Consider the following 23,722-nt stretch of genomic DNA (forward strand, 5'->3'; position numbering starts at 1 on the left):
ATGTGCATATCCCACATCGGCTCAGGGATTCGAACTAGCACCTTACGGTTACTAGCACAAAGCTCTTACCACTAGGCTACCTGCCTGGTGTTTGATAATACAGTTGCCAAAATGTTGCACTGAACATACAAAGTTGTTGTCGTTTACAGCCAGTTTGCAAATCTAATATCAAAATTCAAATGACACATCTCAAAAATACAATGTGACGTCAACTTCCATGTTACCACAAAGCTATATTTGTTAATCCTCAGTTATGTTTCAGCACATATTAAAAAACAGATGAACACTGAAGAGGAGGAGGGGAATTAAAAACTACCTAGAGTGCCCTATTCCATTATGGTTAGCTTCCTCTGTTGTGATTAAGCTTGCTATCTCCTCCCACTGCCTTCCTTCTGACAGCCCGGTCACTGGCTGCAGAATTAAAGAGCATTCCATTACTCTCTGGATCAGTGGCATTCACAGTTGGGGTTGCGGGGGACCTGTAGTGGGGTCACCAAAATGTACACACAATTATGTACTTTTTTTAGGAACAAAGAAATTAAGAGTACAGATTAGTGTATTGGACAATATACAAATGTTTTTGAGAGAGATCATTTGAAAAAAAAAAAAAATTATATTGAGTAAATTTAGTTATTGGTATCTTTTCATTTTGATAAGAGATGTAAATGCAATGAATTGAAGGTTATTTGTTGATGTAAAAATTGGGTCCCTGCTGAAAAAGCTTGAATACCACTGCTCTCGATGATAACCACAGTGATGTGATAGAGCCATTTGGTTGCATGAGCGCAAATCATAATTAAATGCTAAAAAACAAACTCAGGCTGTAAGCAGCAGCAGTTTCCACAACCACACTGAGAAGCAAGAAAAGTAAAGCATGTTATTAGACCTACCTACACAGTGCTTGACTTGGACTAAAATATGTGCCGGTACTCATTTTGGGTGCCGGTACTGTTTATATTTAGGTGCAGGAGCTCCACAATACTTTTGAGATAATATTCCATAAGAGGAACAGGAGCTCAAGCAGTAGAACATTTGAGGTGCCGGTACTCAGCTCCGGTGAACTCCTGCCCAAGTCAAGCACTGGACATACAAAAAAACCACAAATGTGTTTGTGGTTAAAACCCACATACATAGGCTATTGAAGATAATAATGTGAGCTAAGGAAAACAGGCAAAGGTTATAAGGGCCTACGGGGATATAATGGCCATGTGGATTGTGCAGATATTATAATTCTAACTAATTGCCCACCACATACTTCTCTGATCTCAGTTACTGTATGTCATTACACCAAAACAAATCCATTGCAACAGGTTCTCAGAAACTAAGAGCACAATGCAAGTCCAGAAATCAATGGCAGTTGTGCTTGCCTCTGACAAGCTTTGTGTCACACTAGGTGGAGTGTTGAGGCCCGCTGCCCCACTTTTATTAACACCTCCTTTCATCACAACAGAGACACACAGACATAGACACATTTTCCAGATTACTCATATTGCATATTGGGCACTGGGCACACATGGCACTTGCAGCTGATTGTTGTTGAAACATGCAATCATGTCACTGTTGAGGCTTCCCTGTCTGCTTCCATTTTAGGAAGTTATAGGAACTGAGCATCTCACCCACAGACATGTAATCTTGGTTAACCAAGAACTAAAGTCTCATGTAATTGGTCAGACGCAGTCTGTCCACAAGAGATTAACAGACATGACACTGAGAATCTGAACTAATCCAAGATCAGTGACAGACTGACATTATCTGAGAGAACAAACAAATGGGTGAAGGCAGGAAACAGTTTATGTCAAGAGACTTGGATGCAGTGCATGACCTCTTTGAATGTTGGTGCCAGCCTTAGACTAGCTCCAAGAGATTGTGTGGGCACTTGGCACACTGTAAGTGTGTTTTTGCAATGCATAATGAATAAAGAAAAGATTCAAGATTAATCCAAGCATGGAGTGAGTTTCAGTCAACAAGAGAGATTAATTTTAGTCAACTGATATTGAACGGTTCCTCTTGAAAGACTCCACTCCAAGGTATATTACAGGAGAGTGCATGGAGACAACTAATAAAAAGTGAACCCTCTACAGCTGCTTATGCCACACTACAATTTGATTATTCCCCTCACTGCATCATGTCCATCCTCTTCCTCCTCTGCAGCCATATCTCAAATTCACTCAGTGGCACTGGCACCTTTGCTGACAGACTTACCAACAGTGCGGTCCAACCCACCAGAGAACAATTTCAGCACCATGGACAGCTCCCAATAGCTAACGGACAGAACAGTCACTCCCCTCGTGGACAGTGTTGATACCCTGATGAGCGAGGCATAAACAACCCGTTTCTCTAAAGGGCCTGACATCCCCTTATTCAACCCCTTAACACACAGCCAGTTCTCAGTTGTAGGCTACCTCCTACAGCCACCACTAGTGGTGCAGAAGAATCACTAATGATATAAACATCTCCAAACTGCATAAATGTTTAGGCATGTGCATTCTACCAGAACATTTTCTGTTTTGACTGCACTGAGACATATTTCCTTAAGACATATGATAGGAAATACATTTCCATTGATGGCAATAATGTTGTTGATACGTGAGGCGAGCAACAAGTGCTTCCACCGAGAAAAATAATGACGCTTTCAAATAGAGTAACGATGGCTCCTCACTGTGCTATGACACGCTATTACATAACCGCAGACCGGAATGCCCTCATTAGTATTCAATACCCTATTCTCCATTACGATTTTCTGGCATTACACATTACAAATGTTGCACATGGGAGACCTGATAGCCCACTAAACAATAAACATAGACTACTATTCGTCGTTGGTCGACTGCTTTATTAAATAGTATTCAGAAGCATCATTGCGACCTTGCTTATTCGTCCAGGCTACCTCAATGGTCTTGTTTATCTCACTGTTCGTGCTAGGAGGGAGCATAAACTGCAATCTCACAACCTTGACCAGTCCGTTTTTAAAAGGACGTGTGGTGATAGCATCTGCGGCCGATAGCCTGCAGTCTTTTATCCTAAATTAATTCATACACAGGTTAGGTTACATTGTTACAACCCCCCAAAAAGGCTTAGCCATGCTTCAATTTGGCAAGGAAAACACGAGCCTATATAGCCCAATTAAGGTCAAAACTCAGGCATAACCAGGCAATCTAACGTAATAGTGACAGTATGTGATCAAAGAGGAAAACATATGCATGGTGCAAAACATAATCTCTCGTAGAATCTCATAAAATAAAAATGTTTAATTAAAAAAACATTCACGTAGCCAAAAGCAATAAGACAATTGCCAAATTTGATACAATTTAGCACAACCACATTTTCCAAATGACAAGTGAAACATAAAACAGTCTACAACATACAAAATAACAACATACCTGGTATAAGATAGGCTATGTCAAGGTATTGACCATTTAACAACAGTGCATTCGAATATGCATTTCATAATTATGACGAATACGTCGTTTATAGATCGAAAACACTGGATTGCAATCTGACACGGTCGAGAAAAGTGCATTTTAACGACGGGAAGGAACTATGCGAGATTCCTTCATCGCTGTGTTGCCCTAGCGTTATATAACCATGGACAGACACTATGTAACGCCAACAAGGGACACACTTGCACGTCTGACTTACCAGGGTGTAGGCTAAGCGTGTTATCCAAATATATTCTTAATGTTTATCAGCTCTCTTTTTGGAATGACAGAAGGTGACCCTGCTTCTTCTGCAAGAGGCTCTGCATCTGCGAGATCACGATGCACGCAGCAACCCGGAGCTGCAAAGCACTCGCGCACATTGGGGGATGGTCCAACAAAAAGCTATCGCTTGTCTCTTTAAATACTTCAATATTGTACTGTCATGAACATAATAAGATGGATTGGAAACATTTTGGTCTGCTCGAACAGTTATTTCTGTGGTGTGATTTAATGGGCAAATGCTGCGAGGCTATAGCCCACTATTGGTTATGGGCCATTGCTATGGGCCCACTCTTATAATTAAAAATGCAATCAAAGATTTCCTGCTACATATTGGTAATTGCAAATGTTTTGAATAAAACCTGAATATGACTTAAATGTCTCAATGGGTGTAGTACAACTAGTACTAGGCTATATTTGTAAGTGCAAACATCCCATTTTAAATTAAATTACGCTCTTAATGATTTGTTTTTCTCTCACATACAGTGAGGTTTACATCTGACATAACTGTAGCTCAGCTGGTAGAGCACGGCGCTTGTAACGCCAAGGTAGTGGGTTCGATCCCCGGGACCACCCATACACAGGTTCATGACAGTACAACAATGTGTGTTGCTCTCTGACAGTTACAGTGCCTTAAGGACATATTCACACCCCTTGACTTTTCCCACGTTGTTATGTTACAGCCTGAATTTTAAATTGATTAAATTTTTGTCACTGGCCTACAAACAATACCCCATAATGTCAAAGTGGAATTATTTTTTTGAAATATTGACAAATTAATTAAAAAGGACAAGCTGAAGTGTCTTGAGTCAATAAGTATTCAACCCCTTTATTATGGCAAGCCTAAATAAGTTCAGGAGTAAAAATGTGCTTAACAAGTCACATAATAACTTGCATGGAATAACTCTGTGTGCAGTAATAGTGTTTAACATGATTTTTTAATGACTACCTCATCTCTGTACCCCACACATACCATTATCTTTAAGGTCCCTCAGTCGAGCAGTAAATGTCAAACAAATATTCAATCACAAAGACCAGGGAGGTTTGCCAATGCCTTGCAAAGAAGGGTACCTATTGGTAGATGGGTAAAAATAAAAATAAACAGACATTGAATATCCCTTTGAGCATGGTGAAGTTATTAATTACACTTTGGATGGTGTATCAATACAGATATAGGCGTCCTTCCTAACTCAGTAGCTGGAGAGGAAGGATTTCACCATGAGGCCAATGGTGACATTAACACAGTTTAATGGCTGTGATAAGAGAAAACTGAAGATGGATCAACAACATTGTAGTCACTCCACAATACTAAGTTAATTTAAAGAGTCAAAAGAAGGAAGCCTGTACAGAATTAAAATATTCCAAAACATGCATCCTGTTTTCAATAAGGCACTAAATAAAACTGCAAAAAAAATTGCTAAGAAATTAACTTTATGTCCTGAATACAAAGTGTTATCTTTGGGCCAAATCCAACACAACACATCACTGAGTATCACTCTTCATAATTTCAAGCACGGTGGTGGCTGGATCACGTTATGGTTATGCTTGTCATCGGAAAGGACTAAGGTGTTTATGATAAAAATAACCGGAATAGAGCTAAGCACAGGCAAAATCCTAGAGGAAAACCTGGTTCAGTCTGCTTTCCACCAGACACTGGGAGACAAATATACCTTTCAGGTAGACAATAACCTAAAGCTCAAGGCCAAATATACACTGGAATTGCTTACCAAGACGATATTGACTGTTCCTGAGAGGCCTAGCAACAATTTCGACTTAAATTGGCTTGAAAATCTATGGCAAGACTTGAAAATGGCTGTCTAGCAATTATCAACAACCAACTTGACAGAGCTTGAAGAGTTTTTAAAAGAATAATGTGCAAATATTGTACAATACATGTGTGCAAAGCTCTTAGATACTTACCCAGAAAGACTCACAGATGTAGTCGCTGCCAAAAGGGGTTCTAACATGTATTCGCCAGTGGTGTAAAGTACTTAAGTAAAAATACTTTAAAGTACTACTTAAGTAGTTTTTTGGGGTATCTGTACTTTACTGTTTCTATTTTTTACAACTTCGACTTCACTACATTCCTGAAGAAAATAATGTACTTTTTACTCCGTACATTTTCCCTAAGACCCAAAAGTACTCGTTACATTTTGAATGCTTAGCAGGATAGGAAAATGGTCAAATTCACACACTTATCAAGAGAACATCCCTGGTCATCCCTTCGTTTGTAGATTATGTCTGAGTGTTGCAGTGTGCCCCTGGCTATTCGTTTGTAAAAAAGTAATAATTCTAAAAAAAATTGGTGCCACCTGGTTTTGTGATGAGGTGTGAATGACGGAGTCAGGCGCAGGAGGTAAAACACCGAAATCAAGAGTTTATTCAGTGTACAATAATGTAGCGCATATAGCGACAGAATGAAACTAGCACAAGGGAAAATCAACCTTGGCTGCATACAAGTAAAGAGTAGCTCAACCGAACTACTCACTCTCACAACGAACAATCACTCACAAAGGACAAGGGGGCAGAGGGAACAAACTAGCACAAGGGAAAATCAACCTTGGCTGCATACAAGTAAAGAGTAGCTCAACCGAACTACTCACTCTCACAACGAACAATCACTCACAAAGGACAAGGGGGCAGAGGGAACACTTATACACAGACTAATGAGGGAATGAGTACCAGGTGTGTGTGATTGACAAGACAAGACAAATGGAGTGATGATAAATGGAGCGGTAGTGGCTAGTAAGCCGGTGACGACGAACGCCGAAACCTGCCCGGGCAAGGAGGAGGGGCAGCCTCGGCTGAATTCGTGACAGTACCCCCCCCCCCCCCCCCCCTTGACGCGCAGCTCCAGCAGCGCGCCGACACCGGCCTCGGGGACGGCCAGGAGGACGCGGAGCAGGGCGAGTCGGATGGCGACGATGGAAGTCCCTCAGCAGAGAGGGATCGAGGATATCCCTCACCGGGACCCAGCACCGTTCCTCCGGACCGTACCCTTCCCACTCCACGAGGTACTGAAGGCCCCCCACCCGGCGCCTCGAATCCAGGATGGACCGGACAGAGTACGCCGGCGCCCCCTCGATGTCCAAAGGAGGTGGAGGGACCTCCCGCACCTCAGACTCCTGGAGCGGACCAGCCACCACCGGCCTGAGGAGAGACACATGAAACGAGGGGTTAATACGGTAATCAGGGGGGAGTAATAACCTATATGTGACCTTGTTGATTCTCCTCAGGACTTTGAACGGCCCTACAAACCGCGGGCTCAGCTTCTGGCAGGGCAGGCAGAGCAGCAGATTCCGGGTCGAGAGCCAGATCCGATCCCCCGGTACAAAGACGGGGGCCTCACTGCGGTAACGGTCAGCGTTGGCCTTCTGACGACGCACGGCACGTTGGAGGTGAACATGGGCAGCGTTCCACGTCTCCTCCGCGCGCCGAAACCAGTCATCCACCGCAGAAGCTTCGGTCTGGCTCTGGTGCCAAAACCGGTTGATAACCTAAAACACACTGAAATGGCGTTAGGTTCGTAGAGGAGTGGCGGAGAGAGTTCTGGGCATATTCTGCCCATGGCAGGAACACCGACCACTCCACCGGCCGGTCCTGGCAATAGGTCCTCAGGAATCTACCCACATCCTGATTAACCTGTTCCACCTGCCCATTACTCTCAGGGTGGAACCCAGAGGTCAGGCTGACCGAGACTCCCAGATGTTCCATGAACGCCTTCCAGACTTTTGACGTGAACTGGGGACCTCGGTCAGACACTATATCCTCTGGTACCCCGTAGTGCCGGAAGACGTGTGTATACCGGGCCTCCGCAGTTTGCAAAGCTGTGGGGAGACCGGTCAGAGGAAGGAGGCGGCAGGCCTTCGAAAAGCGGTCCACAACGACCAGTATGGTGGTGTTCCCTTGAGAGAGAGGCAGATCAGTTTTAAAAAAATCAACACTCAAATGAGACCATGGTCGTTGTGGAACTGGTAAAGGTTTTAACTTACCCGCTGGGAGGTGCCTGGGTGCCTTACTCTGGGCGCACACTGAGCAGGAGGAAACATACAGCCTCACGTCCTTAGCCAAGGTAGGCCACCAGTACTTTTCGGTCAGGCAGCGCACTGTACGACTGATACCTGGGTGACCAGAGGAGGGTGACGTGTGTGCCCAGTAGATCAGACGATCACAGATAAGCGCAGGCACGTACTGCAGCCCAGCTGGACTCTGCGGTGGAGATGGATCTGTGCGTAATGCCTGCGCTATATCCGCGTCCATCGCCCATACTACCGGCGCCACAATGCAGGAGTCTGGCAGTATGGGGGTATTGTCTCTGGACCTCTCCTCTGTATCATACAGCCGGGTCAGTGCGTCTGCCTTCACGTTCTTCGTACCCGGAATGTATGACAGTGTGAAATCAAACCGGGTGAAGAATAGGGCCCACCTGGCCTGGCGAGGGTTCAGCCTCCTCGCTGCCCGGATGTCCTCCAGGATGAATACAGGTGTCCTCCAGGTTACGGTGGTCCGTCCAGACGAGGAATGGGTGTTTTGCCCCCTCGAGCCAATGTCTCCACACTGTCAGAGCTTGGACAACAGCCAACAGCTCCCGATCACCAACGTCGTAGTTCTGCTCCGCCGGGCTGAGCTTCTTTGAGAAGAACGCACGGGGCGGAGCTTGGGTGGCGTGCCCGAGCGTTGAGACAGGACTGCTCCCATCCCAACCTCGGATGCATCCACCTCCACTACGAATGGTAGTGATGGATCGGGGTGGGCCAGTACCGGGGCCGAGGTGAACAGTTCCCTCAGGTTACCGAAGGCCCTGTCAGCCTCAACAGACCAGCGGAGCCGGGACGGCCCAACCTTCAACAGAGATGTAATGGGAGCTGCGACATTGCCAAAGCCCCGGATAAACCTTCGATAATAGTTGGCGAAGCCAAGGAAGCGCTGCACCTCCTTTACCGTGGTTGGAGTCGGCCAACTACGCACGGCTGCAATGCGGTCGCCCTCCATCTCCACACCTGTGGTAGAAATGCGGTATCCGAGGAAGGAGACGGACTGCTGGAAAAACATACACTTTTCTGCCTTAGCATAAAAGGTCATTTTCCAACAGTCGGGCCAGTACTGTGCGAACCAGGGACACATGCTCGGCGCGCGTAGCGGAATATACCAAGATGTCGTCGATGTAGACCACTACACCACGACCAAGCATGTCCCGAAACACCTCATTCACAAAGGACTGGAAGACTGAGGGAGCATTCATCAAACCATAGGGCATCACCAGGTATTCATAATGTCCCGTGGTTGTGCTGAATGCTGTCTTACACTCATCTCCCTCCCGAACACGTACCAGGTTGTACGCACTCCTGAGATCTAATTTAGTGAATAAGCGCTCTCCATGCAATGATTCAACCACTGACGGAATGAGGGGGAGAGGATAACTAAATCTAATTGTCTCCCTGTTCAGTGGTCGATAATCAATGCACGGGCGCAGACCGCCGTCTTTCTTCTTCACAAAAAAGAAACTTGAGGAGGCGGGTGAAGTGGAGGGACGTATGTACCCCTGGCGCAGGGACTCGGTGATGTATGTCTCCATAGTCTCCGTCTCCGCCTGCGACAGGGGATACACATGACTCCTGGGAGGTACAGCGTCTACCCGAAGGTTTATTGCGCAATCCCCTGCCCGATGAGGTGGTAATTTAGTCGCTTTATTTTTAGAGAAGACTTGTGCCAGATCATGGTATTTGGGGGGGAATGCGCACGGTGGAGGCACCGTCTGGACTTTCCACCGTGGTTGCACCAACGGAAACACCCATACAGTGCTAGCCATGGAATGCCTAACACCCCAGGGAAAGCAGGAGACTCAATGATGGAAAAAAGTGACCTGCTCACAATGCGTCTCCTGTGTGATCATGGTGACTGGTACCGTGACTTCCTTTATCAACCCGGACCTTAATGGTCGACTATCAAGTGCTTTGATGGGGCGTGGAATGGATAGGGGAACTAATGAAATGCCCTGGCGGCGTGCGAAAATTTTGTCCATAAAGTTCCCAGCGGCGCCTGAATCGACTAGTGCCTTACACTGAGAAACTCTCATGCGATCAGGGAAGTATATGGGTATAGTACAGTTCTTAGCAGAGGGCTCTGAACAAGAGTGGGTACTCAATACCTGGGGTGATGCGAGAGTGCCCTGCCGACCGCCTCCTGACCCAAAAGAGCGCTGACGACAACGTATGGTGGAATGTCCCTTCGTGCCATCCGAGTGGCAATGGCACTGTCGTCCTCCGCTCTCTCGGTGCGTGGTACCACCCAGCTCCATGAGCTTTGGATCCGCGTTGGTCGGGGTGGGAACGGGCAGACCTCCTCCAGGAAGCCCTCTGGTTGCCAGCAGGTTATCCAGACGAATGGCCATGTCCACCAGTTCGGGAAAAGACAAACTGGTGTCTCGGCAGGCTAGCTCCCATTGGACGTCCTCCCGTAGATGGCACCGGAACTGGTTGATCAGGGCCCGCTCGTTCCACCCGGACCCTACTGCCAGGATCCGGAACTCCAGCGCAAACTCCTGTACTGTCCTCATCCCCTGCCTCAAGTGGACCAGCTGCTCACCCGCCTCTCGATCCTCGGGCGGGTGATCGAAAACCGCCGAAATAGACGGGCGAACTCCCTGTAGTCCTCCAACGCGTCTCCTCCTTCGCATTGGCCCACTCCAGGGCTTTCCCCGAGTGGCAGGAAATGAGGACGGACACCTGCTCTCGATCTGATGGCGCTGGCCTGACACTGGAGCAGAACAGCTCCAGTTGGAGAAGGATTCCCTGACATAGAGCCGGCGTCCCATCGAACGCCCGAGGTCAGGATATCTGGTTCCCTCCGGGTGCTGTAATGTAGGTGGCTAGATCCGGTTGGCCAGCTGGTCTTGATAGATCGGTTCCTCTTCTCTCCAGGCGTTGGACAACCTGAAGAACCCGATCCATCGTTTCCCCCAAGTTGGCCAGCATCGTGGAATGCTCCTGGACCCTTGCCACGATTCCAGGTGTGCGCTCTTCTCCCGCTGACTCCATAGCTGGTGAGTGATTCTGTGATGAGGTGTGAATGACGGAGTCAGGTGCAGGAGGTAAAACACCGAAATCAAGAGTTTATTCAGTGTAAAATAATGTTGCGCATATAGCGACAGAACGAAACTAGGACAAGGGAAAATCAACCTTGGCTGCATACAAGTAAAGAGTAGCTCAACCGAACTACTCACTCTCACAACGAACAATCACTCACAAAGGACAAGGGGGCAGAGGGAACACTTATACACAGACTAATGAGGGAATGAGTACCAGGTGTGTGTGATTGACAAGACAAGACAAGACAAATGGAGTGATGATGAATGGAGCGGTAGTGGCTAGTAAGCCGATGACGACGAACGCCGAAACCTGCCCGAGCAAGGAGGGGCAGCCTCGGCTGAATTCGTGACAGGTTTGCTTAATATAAGGACTTAAAAATTATTTATATTTTTACTTTTGATACTTAAGTATATTTTAGCAATTACATTTACTTTTGATACTTAACTATATTTAAGACCAAGTAGTATTTTACTGGGTGACTTTCACTTTTACTTGAGTCATTTTCTATTAAGGTATCTTTACAATTGGGTACTTTTTCCACCACTGGTATTCACTCATGGGGTTGAGTACTCATCTAATCAAGACAATGTGTTTTATTGTTCTTTTTTTTTTTTTTTACAATTTTTTTTTTTTTTTTTTACAAATCTTAGAATTTCTTCCACTTTGACATTACAGAGTATTTTGTGTAGATCATTGACAAAAAAAAGACAATTAAATCAATTTTAATCCCTCTTTGTAAAACAACAAAATATGGAAAAAATCAAGGGGTGTAAACACTGTCTGAAGGCACTAAGGGCCGGGGTGGGGCTTATAAGGATGGGACCATCTTCTCTTTTAGGCTGATGATGCCAGTCTGCAATAAAGCCATAGCCTATCATTGCCTTGGGAAAAGCTGACCAGGCTGGTATTTCGGTTTTGTCCACTCACAACAAGCATTACGATTTTTGCGAATATCATAAAGTACATTTCATAATGAATTTCCTATGAATTGTAGCTTAATCATCATGAGTGCTGCTGATGTGACGTCACCACAGCCCTCAGTATCCCTCGCTCCCTCCCTGCCCTGGACCTGGCTGAAAAATAATGTAAAATATAGACAACCATAACACTCAAACCAAATGGCATACGCACACCTGCACAAAAACATATTAATGTTGAATAATGCTTTGACAGTTTTTCACGGCTGTGCTGCATAAAACCATATCAATACGCATGCGTCGGTCTCTCCGGCTCCGGTCTCAAAACACGCATTGGTACAAAAGCAGCTTACTTTGATTATCCTGTATGATCCCAAACATCATGAGACATGGCGTTGTCATAACTGAAAGTGGTGTCTGAATTGTGCTTCTTGAAATAGTTTAACATCTATTTACGCTTGAATGTAATTTTTTTTAAACCCTAAATGACTGTTTCTACGAATGCTAACGCGTTAGCTGCACTACTTATAACTATGGTGGCTGCTAGCTAGTTGTCGTGCCCTGTATTCTTCGCCACTGATACAATACTACCATTTAGCATAGCCTTGGTGGCGTTATAGCTAGTTAATTGTAACGTTATCGGCTATTTCCCGGTGTATGCCTTATACGTTGTGTCTGATGTTTAAAACATTGTTATCGTGGGACCCAGGCATTAAGTAGCTAGCTGGGTAACGTTAGCAAAGCAAGTAACGTTAACTAGCTAGCTGTAACTACCAGTTAGCTAACTAGGCATACTTGCCATGATTAAGAGACACTGACAAGTGTTCAACCTTTCTACCATATATGGTTAATGTCTTCTATATAGTCAATTTTAGGCTAACTGTCCCCAGCTAGAACTGTTTGCTGCCGGCTAGTTAGTGTTAGCTAGCTTGCTAAGTAAAGTTATCTAGCTAACTACTAGTCTACTATCGACCTAAACTCCACTCCATGGTGAAGAAGGAAGTTCCCGATGACTCCACCAACGGAGTGGCGCAGAGACCAGGCTTTGTGGAATCTTCTCTGACTACATGATTCGCCCAAAGTCAATACTTTAAAAAATAATTATGAAACCCTTATGAAACCTTGTACAGATGTTTGTTCTCTGTAGTTGCGTGCCTTTTATTAGCTGAAATCCATTATTTTTAGATAAACGTTAATGAACTACAATAGACTGTGTCCTTGTTGAGATTCAATTATAATATAATAATATGCCATTTAGCAGACGCTTTTATCCAAAGCGACTTACAGTCATGCGTGCATACATTTTTTGTGTATGGGTGGTCCCGGGGATCGAACCCACAATTGGTATCTGCGTGCAACAGCAATGAGCAAACAGTCACTTGTATTTGATTATTTATTGAAAAAGTATGGATTTCAGCAAGCAACTACAGAAGACAAACATCAAATCAAAATCAAATCAAATTTTATTGGTCACATGCGCTGAATACAACAGGTGCAGACATTACAGTGAAATGCTTACTTACAGCCCTTAACCAACAGTGCATTTATTTTTAACAAAAAAAGTAAAAATAAAACAACAACAAAAAAAGTGTTGAGAAAAAAAAGAGCAGAAGTAAAATAAAATAACAGTAGGGAGGCTATATATACAGGGTGGTACCGGTGCAGAGTCAATGTGCGGGGGCACTGGCTAGTTGAGGTAGTTGAAGTAATATGTACATGTGGGTAGAGTTAAAGTGACTATGCATAAATAATTAACAGAGTAGCAGCAGCGTAAAAAGGATGGGGTGGGGGGGGCAGTGCAAATAGTCTGGGTAGCCATGATTAGCTGTTCAGGAGTCTTATGGCTTGGGGGTAGAAGCTGTTGAGAAGTCTTTTGGACCTAGACTTGGCACTCCGGTACCGCTTGCCGTGCGGTAGCAGAGAGAACAGTCTATGACTAGGGTGGCTGGAGTCTTTGACAATTTTGAGGGCCTTCCTCTGACACCGCCTGGTATAGAGGTCCTGGATGGCAGGAAGCTTGGCCCCAGTGATGTACTGGGCCGTACGCACTACTCTCTGTAGTGCCTTGCGGTCGGAGGCCAAGCAGTTGCCATACCAGGCGGTGATGCAACCAGTCAGGATGCTCTCGATGGTGCAGCTGTATAATTTTTTGAGGATCTGAGGACCCATGCCAAATCTTTTCAGTCTCCTGAGGGGGAATAGGCTTTGTCGTGCCCTCTTCACGACTGTCTTGGTGTGTTTGGACCATGATAGTTCGTTGGTGATGTGGACACCAAGGAACTTGAAGCTCTCAACCTGTTCCACTACAGCCCCATCGATGAGAATGGGGGCGTGCTCAGTCCTCTTTTTTTTCCTGTAGTCCACAATCATCTCCTTTGTCTTGGTCACGTTGAGGGAGAGGTTGCATGGGCACATGGTAGGTGTTTCATAATAAAAACAATTGGAAGGATTGACATCAGGCAAATCGATTACACAAAGCCTGTTCTCTGCTCCAGTCTGTTGGAGTCATCAGAAACTTCCTACACCATGTAGTTTAGTCAGCTAGCTAACTACAAGTCTTGAATTTCCGTATACACACCCAGAATCAGACATTTATTTGATTCATGCTGTGGGTCAAGTCAGTTGAGGTAGCCAGCGTTCCAAGTGTCTTTAGCTGCTGTAGACCATTATATTACACGCCATGGAGGAAGTCTCAACGGCACAGCTGATGCATGTTGACCTTACTTGCATGTAACGTTAACTTGAGTGTTGTGTGTTAAACAGCTGACAGCAATGTTTTTCTCCGCCCCTCCAGATGCTGATGCCCAAGAAAAATCGTATAGCCATCTACGAGCTCCTCTTCAAGGAGGGAGTGATGGTGGCAAAAAAGGATGTGCATCTGGCTAAGCACCCGGAACTGGCCGATAAGAATGTGCCCAACCTTCACGTTATGAAGGCCATGCAGGTTAGATTTTGTACACATGATTGAGAATGAAACCAGGATAGGATCAACTTTATTGTCCCTAAGGGGACATTTTTCTTTGACACCCAGTATTGTAGCTGTAAAACTTTTTACTGGTTTGTTGGCAAAATGTCCTCAACTGACTGTGACCCTCCCTCTGCAGTCTCTGAAGTCAACTGGGTATGTGAAGGAGCAGTTTGCCTGGCGCCACTTCTACTGGTACCTGACCAATGAGGGCATCCAGTACCTGAGGGACTTCCTGCATCTGCCCCCAGAGATTGTTCCTGCCACTCTGCGTCGCCAGATGCGCCCTGAGACCGCCCGGCCCAGGCCTAAAGGTAGGCTGCATATCATGACTGTGGCCTTTTCTCATTTGTAGAAAAAGTCTGTCCTCCGCCCTCTCTCCCCCGTGACCCGGAAACCGATAAGTGGTCGAGGAGAGTTGCCCCGTTCAAAACAACTGGGAACTCTGAAAAATACGAAGTAAAATCATGACGTCAGTGATCTTCAGGTCGGAAAGACGGAGCTCTAGAAAGAGGCCTGAGTTGGATGATGGTTCAAAATGATTTTTCCCAGTCGGAGCTCGTTTTTTTTTTCCTGCGTTCCCAATTGTTTTGAACGCACTGAAGTTGAAAGTTGGAGATTTCCGAGTTCCCAGTTTTGAATGCGGCAAGTGTCAATTCGTTATTAGGCAAACGGAAGACTGTTCTCCCCTCCTCGATAGCCTCCTTTTGGCGAGGAAGCACAAGTGTATCCTACCGGAGTCCTTTGTGGAAGAGTTTTCAAATCTGCCACACCCCCTTTGAATCTGCTATTGTTTTCTTGAAGGATTAAAGCATGCAAACATTTAAAAACAATATGCTACTTATCCTTTCATCTATAAAATGCATTGCATAACTAGCCAAATAATTTAATCACTTTATACATTTATTTTGGGGTTCCAACCTGTAAACGTCATTTGCCTGACGACGCGTGATTGGAGGAGTCTCATTTCATACAAGCGCATTTTCGTCCACTTTCCCTCTCCGCCACTCCTCGATTACCTTTGACCTTTTTCAAAAGGATGCTAGAGAGGACAGGAGTTCAGGAAATCCAATTGCGAAAAGGCCCATATGTTTCACCTGGGTCCTGTTCAGGAGGGTGCACTGTTCAAATGTAACTATGTAAAACAGATATGATTGTCATGTAGAATTGGGTATCATGTCAGCTCTATTCATTATTTCTGTGATTTTTGTAATGCACTTCCAATCAGTAATTCCATTTGACTGATTCCTATACTTAGGCAGCAGGTTTCCTTCATGGATGTATAGTGTGGTGAACATTGCAGGTGTTATGCAGATGAGATGAGTGGTGTAAAACATCCTCCTGTTTCAGGTATGGAGGGTGAGAGAGGCGAGAGGCCAACCAGGTTTAACCGTGAAGGAGGAGACCGAGACAACTACAGACGTTCTGTTGCACCACGTAAGTACCCAAATCACCTGTTTTATGTTCGATAAGCATGCACCAATATGGAAACACTGGGCCAATACCAATATTTGCTTTGCCACGGTGGCTGACCTATGATGCAGCACATGGTAAACTGAATGAAAATTACCTAAATCTCTACTTGTTTGATGATCATACTTTGTCCTTTTAGCTGGTGCAGACAAGAAGGCTGAAGCAGGTGCTGGTGCAGCTACTGAATTCCAATTCGTAAGTAAACACTTTCCCAAGCATTTGAATCAAGGATGGGTGCCATGCTATATTGTAGGCCAATTGTGATCTTCAAGGACCGAAAACATACCAACTTGTATTGTGTGTTGCAGAGAGGTGGTTTTGGACGTGGCAGAGGACAGCAACCACCACAGGAGTAAAGCAGACTGTTCTTGTACAGTATAATAAAAGGTGATTGGTGTAATCGCAATGTGTTATGAATTTAATTGCACGGGATGTCAGTGATCATTATAAGATGTATACACTTGAATTTGTAGGTGGTAATGACTAAGCTTTTATTTTCAATCTAGGTAAGTTAACGAAGAACAAATTGCTCCATAAGCTGAAAGAAACCCAAAGAAAAGAGAACACTGAAATACTGGTGTTTTATTAATTGGCACAATTAATTTCACATTCAGTCTTACACTTTGTACCCATTTAAGAAATCTGATGTGAGTTGACAACATGGAGATGTTCAGCCATATAATTGCAAGGCCAATTGAACAAGGAACAAATGCCTGTCTGATTTGCCCGATTGGACCATTGCACGTAACGACTAACAATTTTTAAACACCAGCCTTCAAGAAATATTTCCTCATTTGATTTGCTTTATCCTGTTAAAACCCTTAACCTTACCAGTAAACTGAAGTAATCAATAATGGGAAACTGCGATAACTGCCATCACCTGGTTAGATGACCCACAGCCACTAGATGGCACAACCTCATGACAGGCCTCAGACAAAAACATGGGCATACTGAGGAAAATAATGAAATTCCTACTGGCCATGTATGTACTTATAACAGTCATTACGTCCTGGTGCAATATTGTATGACTGTTAGGTCTACCATGAGTAGGCCTAACCATTTCTATTTTTACATGTGCCATAGGCAAGTAGTCAAAAGAAATTAAAATGCAGTTCACATGCAAACATCACATTCTTATGTTCAGGGTCAATGTTAAAGAGGAAAGGAACCAAAACTCCATGATAGGCAGTTACTAATACATAAATGTTGCATAACCAACTAAATGAAATGCATCTAAGCAAAACTAGCCAACCGAGGGCCCAAGATACCACAGGGCTAGGGCCATAAAGGTTAAGAGGCTGTATAAAACTTAAACATTGGCAAGAGACAGTTCAAAGATGAACAGAGGGAGGCTGAAAACTAACTGAACTCTGTGCCAGATCAGTTGGGTCAATGTGTAAATTTGGACCAATCCAGCTCAGCAAGAATAGAATATCCTAATTCTTTGTGCCCACATACTTGCCTAAATGCTCAGTGGCACAAGCTGTTCTGCCGGAGCCAGTCAGTTTCTCACACCATGGACAACAAGACATCTTACATTGTTTGTTTTTGGGGGGCCTGAAAAAAAAAAAGGTCTAAAACATCATTATTGAAATACGCACATACCTACCCCATCAGGGTTTTGAGCTGTTTAGCAGAGGTCTCAGGAGTTTTTGGTGCAAGTGCTGCAACATCAAAACCAGCTAGCAACTACAAGATGACAAGTGTGAGCGAAGAAGAATCTACACATTCATTTGTGGGCCAGGGAGACAAGCAAACAACAGTACCAAACTCCAGGGTCAGTAGGAGAGTTTGCTCTCTGCATTGACAGACTATAGCTCATTAACATATCTACCAATCTCAGTTATTTGTTCCCAAGTCCTGACAAGGCCAGAATCACTATGGTTCTGAGACTCAGCATCCGTCCATTCATCAGATGAATGCCATTTAAATGATTAATTTGAACAACCAATTAACATACCAAAAGAAGACATAATATATTAAGACCTGTTAAAGTATTTTTCAAGAAAAGAAAAGAAAAAACTAACAAAAACCTCGCTGACAAGAAACAAGTCCAGTGTTAATTTAAGGGACAATGCAGAACATCACAGTGTAAACATTTGTTAGGAATACAATTCAGAATTGATGAAATCACAAGTGTAAATGTCCTCACCAACGTGCAGGTGATTTATCTTGGCGTTGCATCTCCGGTTGTGCAACCTCTCTTCCTGCATCACACACAGGCTGCGTTTAGACAGGCAGGCCAATTCAGATATTTTTTCCACTAATTGGTCTTTTGACCAATCATATCAGCTCTGAAAAAGATCTGTGATTGGTCAAAAGACCAATTTGTGGAGAAAAAAATATCAGAATTGGGCTGCCTGTCTAAATGCAGCCATAGTCACACACGCAAATACACACACCAATCAGTCCTCAATTTACACAATACACACACCAGAAGGTTATTAGTACAGACTGATAAATGTCCATAATCTGCAGTCAATCACCATGATAACATAAGAAAATAAATATGAATATTAACAAAGTAAATGGATATAAGATTATTGAATAAAGTGGAAACCATAACATCAATTTGAGTGGGGTCCAGAGTGGCATAATCTTCCTAGTGCCATTTTAAAATTAGCCTTACTATGAAAGCACAATAAAACAACACCTAATGACATTACTCCCCCCCTCCTGATACACAACCTGATTCATTAAGACTCAAAAGACTAGTCTGGGTTCTTGTTCCTTTCCCCTGAGGATCAGATAACATGCACAATTCTCTGTCTTTCCGGTCATTGAATTATAAAACATCTTCATAGTCTGAAATAGACTGACAAGATGTGAGACAGCAGATGACTTACATTTCAATGTTCTGGTTAGATGTGCCCCATTGTGATAAAAGGCCCAAGCTACTGTGGGAGTAGTTTTTGTCAGCCCCTTATCAAAGCTTCTCTCTCAAAACAACAAAGCTTGTGCTACCTTCACAATGTAATACAAATGGGAGACTGTTTGTACCAGATAATTCCATTCCTACAGATTGCATCACACAAGACACACCCATGTAGCTTTACCACACATGCAAAATAGGAAACTTTCCCACAAGCCCATCTAACTAAAGCAATGCATTCTTAGGGGATTAGGAAATATATGAAAAGAAAACCAACAATAGAAAATGTCATACTGAAATACTGTCATACTTTACAACTCTTAACACAGTTGGGAGTATGTATTACACTAATGATCTGTCACGGTACATGGTGGGAGGTTATGTCATTCTTATGAATGCCATATAAAGGGGTGTGGCAACTTCAAGTAAAGTGTTAGCAAAACAAGACCCTTAAGCCTGTCTTCTTCTGTAAACACATTCAATACCAATACTTTACATCACCACAGCAGAAAGTTGCATTCAACAAACCTCATATTTATGACAGAGAGGAACCGAGGTAAAGGAGGACGAGTTTGGAAATATCTCATGCAATTATTAGTAAAAAGCAACAAAAAAAACTTTCAAATTACAAAGTGTTATATCTTCTTCGCCCAACACTTGTCAAGTCTGTACCTCCACTCTGGCACTAGAAGGCTGGCAAGGCAAACATTTCTGTTGATATTTTGAAGGTAAAAAAAAGTTGTAGTAGGAGCAGGATTAATAAGAAAAAGAAGCAGGTAAAAGATGTGGAGAAGTCTCCAGGAGTTTCAGTTATCTTATACTCGATCTGGAGCTCTGGTTGATATTGTAGGTAGGGGAGCGCTCTTCTCCCCCTCTCGTGGTCACCAGGGGTGTCCCGTTGCTGCTCAGGCTGCCATGTTGTAGGGCCTCAAAGTACGAGGCCTGCACAGGCTTGTGGCACTGCAGCACTCTTCTGGCATCCTCTGTATTAAACCATTCCCTTTTTCTTCCTGTCAACACAGGGATAAAGAGCAAAGGGGAGTCAGGAAGGGGGCCACAAAAAAAACAGATTTAGTCTAGATTCTCAGAAATGAAACATGACTATGAAGAATCTACAATAGTAGTAGGATATACTGGTTCAGAGGATCAGCTGGCCAATCCATATGTCGATGAATCAATTTGATAACAAAATTGATTGTCCAGTCATCACAGCTTCCACAACTACCACAAAAACTAGAATTAACGTACCAATATTTAACATACCGATATTCACAGAGTCCTCCCAGTCTTCCAACATCTCTGTAACGATGAGGACATAGACATATGTTCTGTGCTTCCTGTCTGTGTTCTGAGTAGGAGTAAATCGAGAAAAATTCTCAGTGCTCAAGGTTAGGAGGCAAAGAAGTTGAAATAAATTAGCAGTTCCTCCCACCCCAAGTTTAAAGACAACCAACACAACTACTTTTTCAGCTCACCTCGAAAATTCCTAGTAGACGCCCCAATGTCCCCTTGACACCAGCCTGGAAAGACAACATGGCCAGTGGAAATGAAACAGCAGATAAAACTTTTAATAATTATTCTTAGTAAAAGCAGGACACTTGTGATAATGTTTTTGCATTTTCACCCGATGAGACCTGGGGGTTCTGAGAATTCATGCCATTTTCAGTCACGGGGCGGGGGGAGGCCATGGTTGTGTATGGTCATGGAGAGGGAGGGATCAGCTCCTATTAACATGGCGTCATCGTAGTACTTTCTTCTTCAGGTTACAGTTTTACTCTATTTATAAACATGGACTCTCAATCAAGAGGCTCCTCCATCCCCATTTAGTCCATAGCTTCTATAGAGGAACATCTACTCAAAGAACGCATAGCTTTTTCAAGGTTGAAATAAGGGCTGCTAAGGTAACTGGTATAAACCTGGTACATCAACTAAACCCCCAAATCCCGCAAGCACATTTGGCAAAGACAACAATACATCAGATTGTGTTTCACTGACAATGAGCTCAACATCAATCACAAGGAACTCCCAAAAGAGGCTGAATACATTTAATGGAAATGCAATAAACTTAAATGACTGGAAGATCCCATTTGTTTAAGAGAAAACGCTAACTTCAGTTAGGGAGAAGTCAAATACATTATATACCCTCCTTAAGAGCTTCAGGCAACACTTTAGTATGAGCGTAACCCTTCTAGAAAATGATGCTCAGGGACAGGATTTTTGGGGAAATCGGATCAGATTAATAAGCCTATGCCAAACCATTTAAAGGCCACCTGTGCAGAAGTGAAATTATACTTCCCATAAGCTCCTTGCATAATAAAAACTCTGAATGCACAAGTCAAGTTGACAAGTAATTTAGCCTACCTCTTCACACACCTCTCGAACAGCAGCAACGTTGGGCTCTTCCTCCGGCTCCATCCCTCCACCAGGGACGATCCACTTGCCTGGATGACGGATACTACTCACCAACAACACCTGTAGGGTTGACAGTTATTTCAATTAATTAAAATAATATGCCCATACCTTCACAAGATTGTGTTGCTCTAATTGAATACCATTACTTGAGCACTAATATAGGCATATAACATAAATCAAGCGCTATAGAGCCCCACAGTGGAGGTGTCATAATACCCACAAAAAACCTAGCGGTCAAACAGGGAAATGGCTCCAATCATTTTTCCACCATTAATTTTCCCATAGGGAATTTTAGAAACACTTAACATAAGGGCTGTGTTTCATGTAGGCTTACCCTGGCATGACGTTTTGATAACCAGGTAAATCTCTCTCAAACAAGGTGACTTTTATCAATATATTCGGCTCCATTTACTCTCAGATTCGAAAATGCTAACTAGCATCAAAGTAGACATCATGCAAGACTACAAATCCCTGCAAGTCATCTCTAGCTGCCACCTTTGCTAACAGGTATTGTGTCAATTTAAAACTTGCACAAGACGGTTCACAGAATTGTCAATTGAATGAAATGTATCCAATTTATGAATTACTACATTTAGCAAACAGATAGTTAATCCAGATATTCTTACCTTTGCCTCCATTCGGCAGTCTCGTCCAGGTCATCATGGCATTTGTAGTTCTTTATGATAACACATTAGCAGCTAATTAGCGTTTCATTTGGGGGGGGGGGGGGGGGGGGGGGTAAATACAGGCGAATATATTGATAAAAGTAACTGTGTCCGAGAGATTTACATGGTTATCATCAAAACGTCACGCCAGGGTAAGCCTACACGAAACACAGCCCTTATTTTCAGTGTTTCTAAAATCCCATATGGGAAAAATGAATGGTGGAAAAACGATTGGAACCATTTCCTTGTTTGACCGCTAGGTTAAGGGTATTATGACTCATACTGTGGTACTCTATTTGCATGAGGTATGTCATGGATGCATTTGCTCCATGCCTTACATTTTTTGTTGGCCAACTCTTTTGATGATATGCACACATTGCAGAATTTGTTGCAATGGCCCAAAACTAACAGACACTGCATTGCATAAAAAGCTCACTGACAACACTGGGGAAATAAAGTTATTATATTATATTTAGTCTAGGCGTCTACGGTTAATGTCAGTTTGAGAATTGTATCACACAAAAACATGGCAACCGCCGGTGATGTTGTTGCCATCAATTCAATTTAGGCCTCGCCACCAAATATATGCCTTTCGTAAACAACTCGCCCTCTTCTCTTCATTCGGAATCACTACCTGCTGGCAACGTGGCAAACTGTTTATTCACAAGGCCCGTTCCACCACACCACTATAGCCTCGGACTTACCTCCTCCTCACTCTCGTTTCTGAAGCACAGACAGGCGGCGCGCTTCTTGTAGCCATCCCCGTCATATGTCCGCGTTTGATTCGATTTGATCTTCATCATTTCGGGGTCTCAAAAACGAAAAAAGTAAACAAAAATCGCTGGAAGACGTTCACAGCCCACTTAGTGAAACCTTGTATAAGTCTCGAAATTTCTAGAATAGACTTCTTCTCCGCTTCATTTTTGAAGACCTGGCCGCATCTCTTGTACAGACGCCATTATTAAAAAGCTGCGTAAATTACGCACCACCGGAGATAGAATAGTCAAACGTAGCCTAGGCTACACATATCGGTATTCACGTTTCAATCTTTGAGAATAAGAGTACACTATAAGCGCAGTTGTGATGTTTCTGGTTGGTCTAGTTTTACCTGGTTTGTATTATATTCTGAGTCCAACAGCCACACCCGGTTTCCCCCTATCCCCTCTCCATCATCCGCCTACTCAGTGCGCACCTAGGTGCCTCGTTTATACAATTATTTTATGCACAGATTTGATTGTTCTGTACGTTGAAAACCACGCCAACGTTGGGATTTATCAACCTTGAATTTGGCATGAAAATTTGCATTTAATGTTTATTTTTCATTAACAAATATATGATTAAGGCTATAGAAAAAAATTAAAATAGGGTTTTGTAACAAAGAATATGGCAAGGATCCTTTTCCAACCCTCATCCTCAAATAATATAAATAAACCTTTAGGTATAAACCAGAGGAGGCTGGTGGGAGGAGTAATAAGAAGAAGGGCTCATTGTATTGGCTGGAATGGAATCAATGGAACGTATCAAGCATCAGTTGTCAGAGCAGTTTACCGATCACTGTACCTGTACACAGCCCATCTGTAATTAGCCCACCCAACTACCTCATCCCCATATTGTTATTTACATTGTTATTTA

The 23,722-nt window shown here is 43.7% G+C and overlaps 2 protein-coding genes across 4 annotated transcripts; one reads left to right on the forward strand and one right to left on the reverse strand.

Moving 5' to 3' along the window:
* Nucleotides 1-14,497: 14,497 nt before the first annotated feature.
* Nucleotides 14,498-16,541, forward strand: LOC311147844 (small ribosomal subunit protein eS10-like; the record flags this gene model as incomplete). The annotated part of the gene is made up of 5 exons (XM_084184652.1): nucleotides 14,498-14,647; nucleotides 14,808-14,982; nucleotides 16,019-16,105; nucleotides 16,281-16,336; nucleotides 16,450-16,541. The coding sequence occupies 5 exons, from the start codon at nucleotides 14,498-14,500 to the stop codon at nucleotides 16,495-16,497; spliced, it is 516 nt and encodes a 171-aa protein (XP_084040778.1). The 3' UTR covers nucleotides 16,498-16,541.
* Nucleotides 16,542-18,180: 1,639 nt separating this feature from the next.
* Nucleotides 18,181-23,061, reverse strand: LOC311147841 (diphosphoinositol polyphosphate phosphohydrolase 1-like). Of its 3 annotated transcripts, none has more exons than XM_084184650.1 (5): nucleotides 22,795-23,061; nucleotides 21,375-21,485; nucleotides 20,489-20,533; nucleotides 20,277-20,361; nucleotides 18,181-20,023 (listed from the first exon to the last, which is right to left on the reverse strand). In XM_084184650.1, exons 1-5 carry the CDS (start codon nucleotides 22,891-22,893, stop codon nucleotides 19,824-19,826), a joined length of 540 nt encoding a protein of 179 aa, XP_084040776.1. In that variant the 5' UTR covers nucleotides 22,894-23,061; the 3' UTR covers nucleotides 18,181-19,823. The 3 variants fall into 3 exon arrangements, with proteins under 3 accessions (XP_084040776.1, XP_084040775.1, XP_084040774.1); XM_084184649.1 differs by having other exon boundaries at nucleotides 19,734-20,023; nucleotides 20,262-20,361; nucleotides 21,387-21,485; nucleotides 22,795-22,975; XM_084184648.1 differs by having other exon boundaries at nucleotides 19,734-20,023; nucleotides 20,262-20,361; nucleotides 22,795-22,975.
* Between the last annotated feature and the right edge of the window lie 661 nt (nucleotides 23,062-23,722).

This window comes from Coregonus lavaretus, assembly GCF_964263955.1.
Source record: "Coregonus lavaretus genome assembly, chromosome: 20".
NCBI lineage: Eukaryota > Metazoa > Chordata > Actinopteri > Salmoniformes > Salmonidae > Coregonus > Coregonus lavaretus.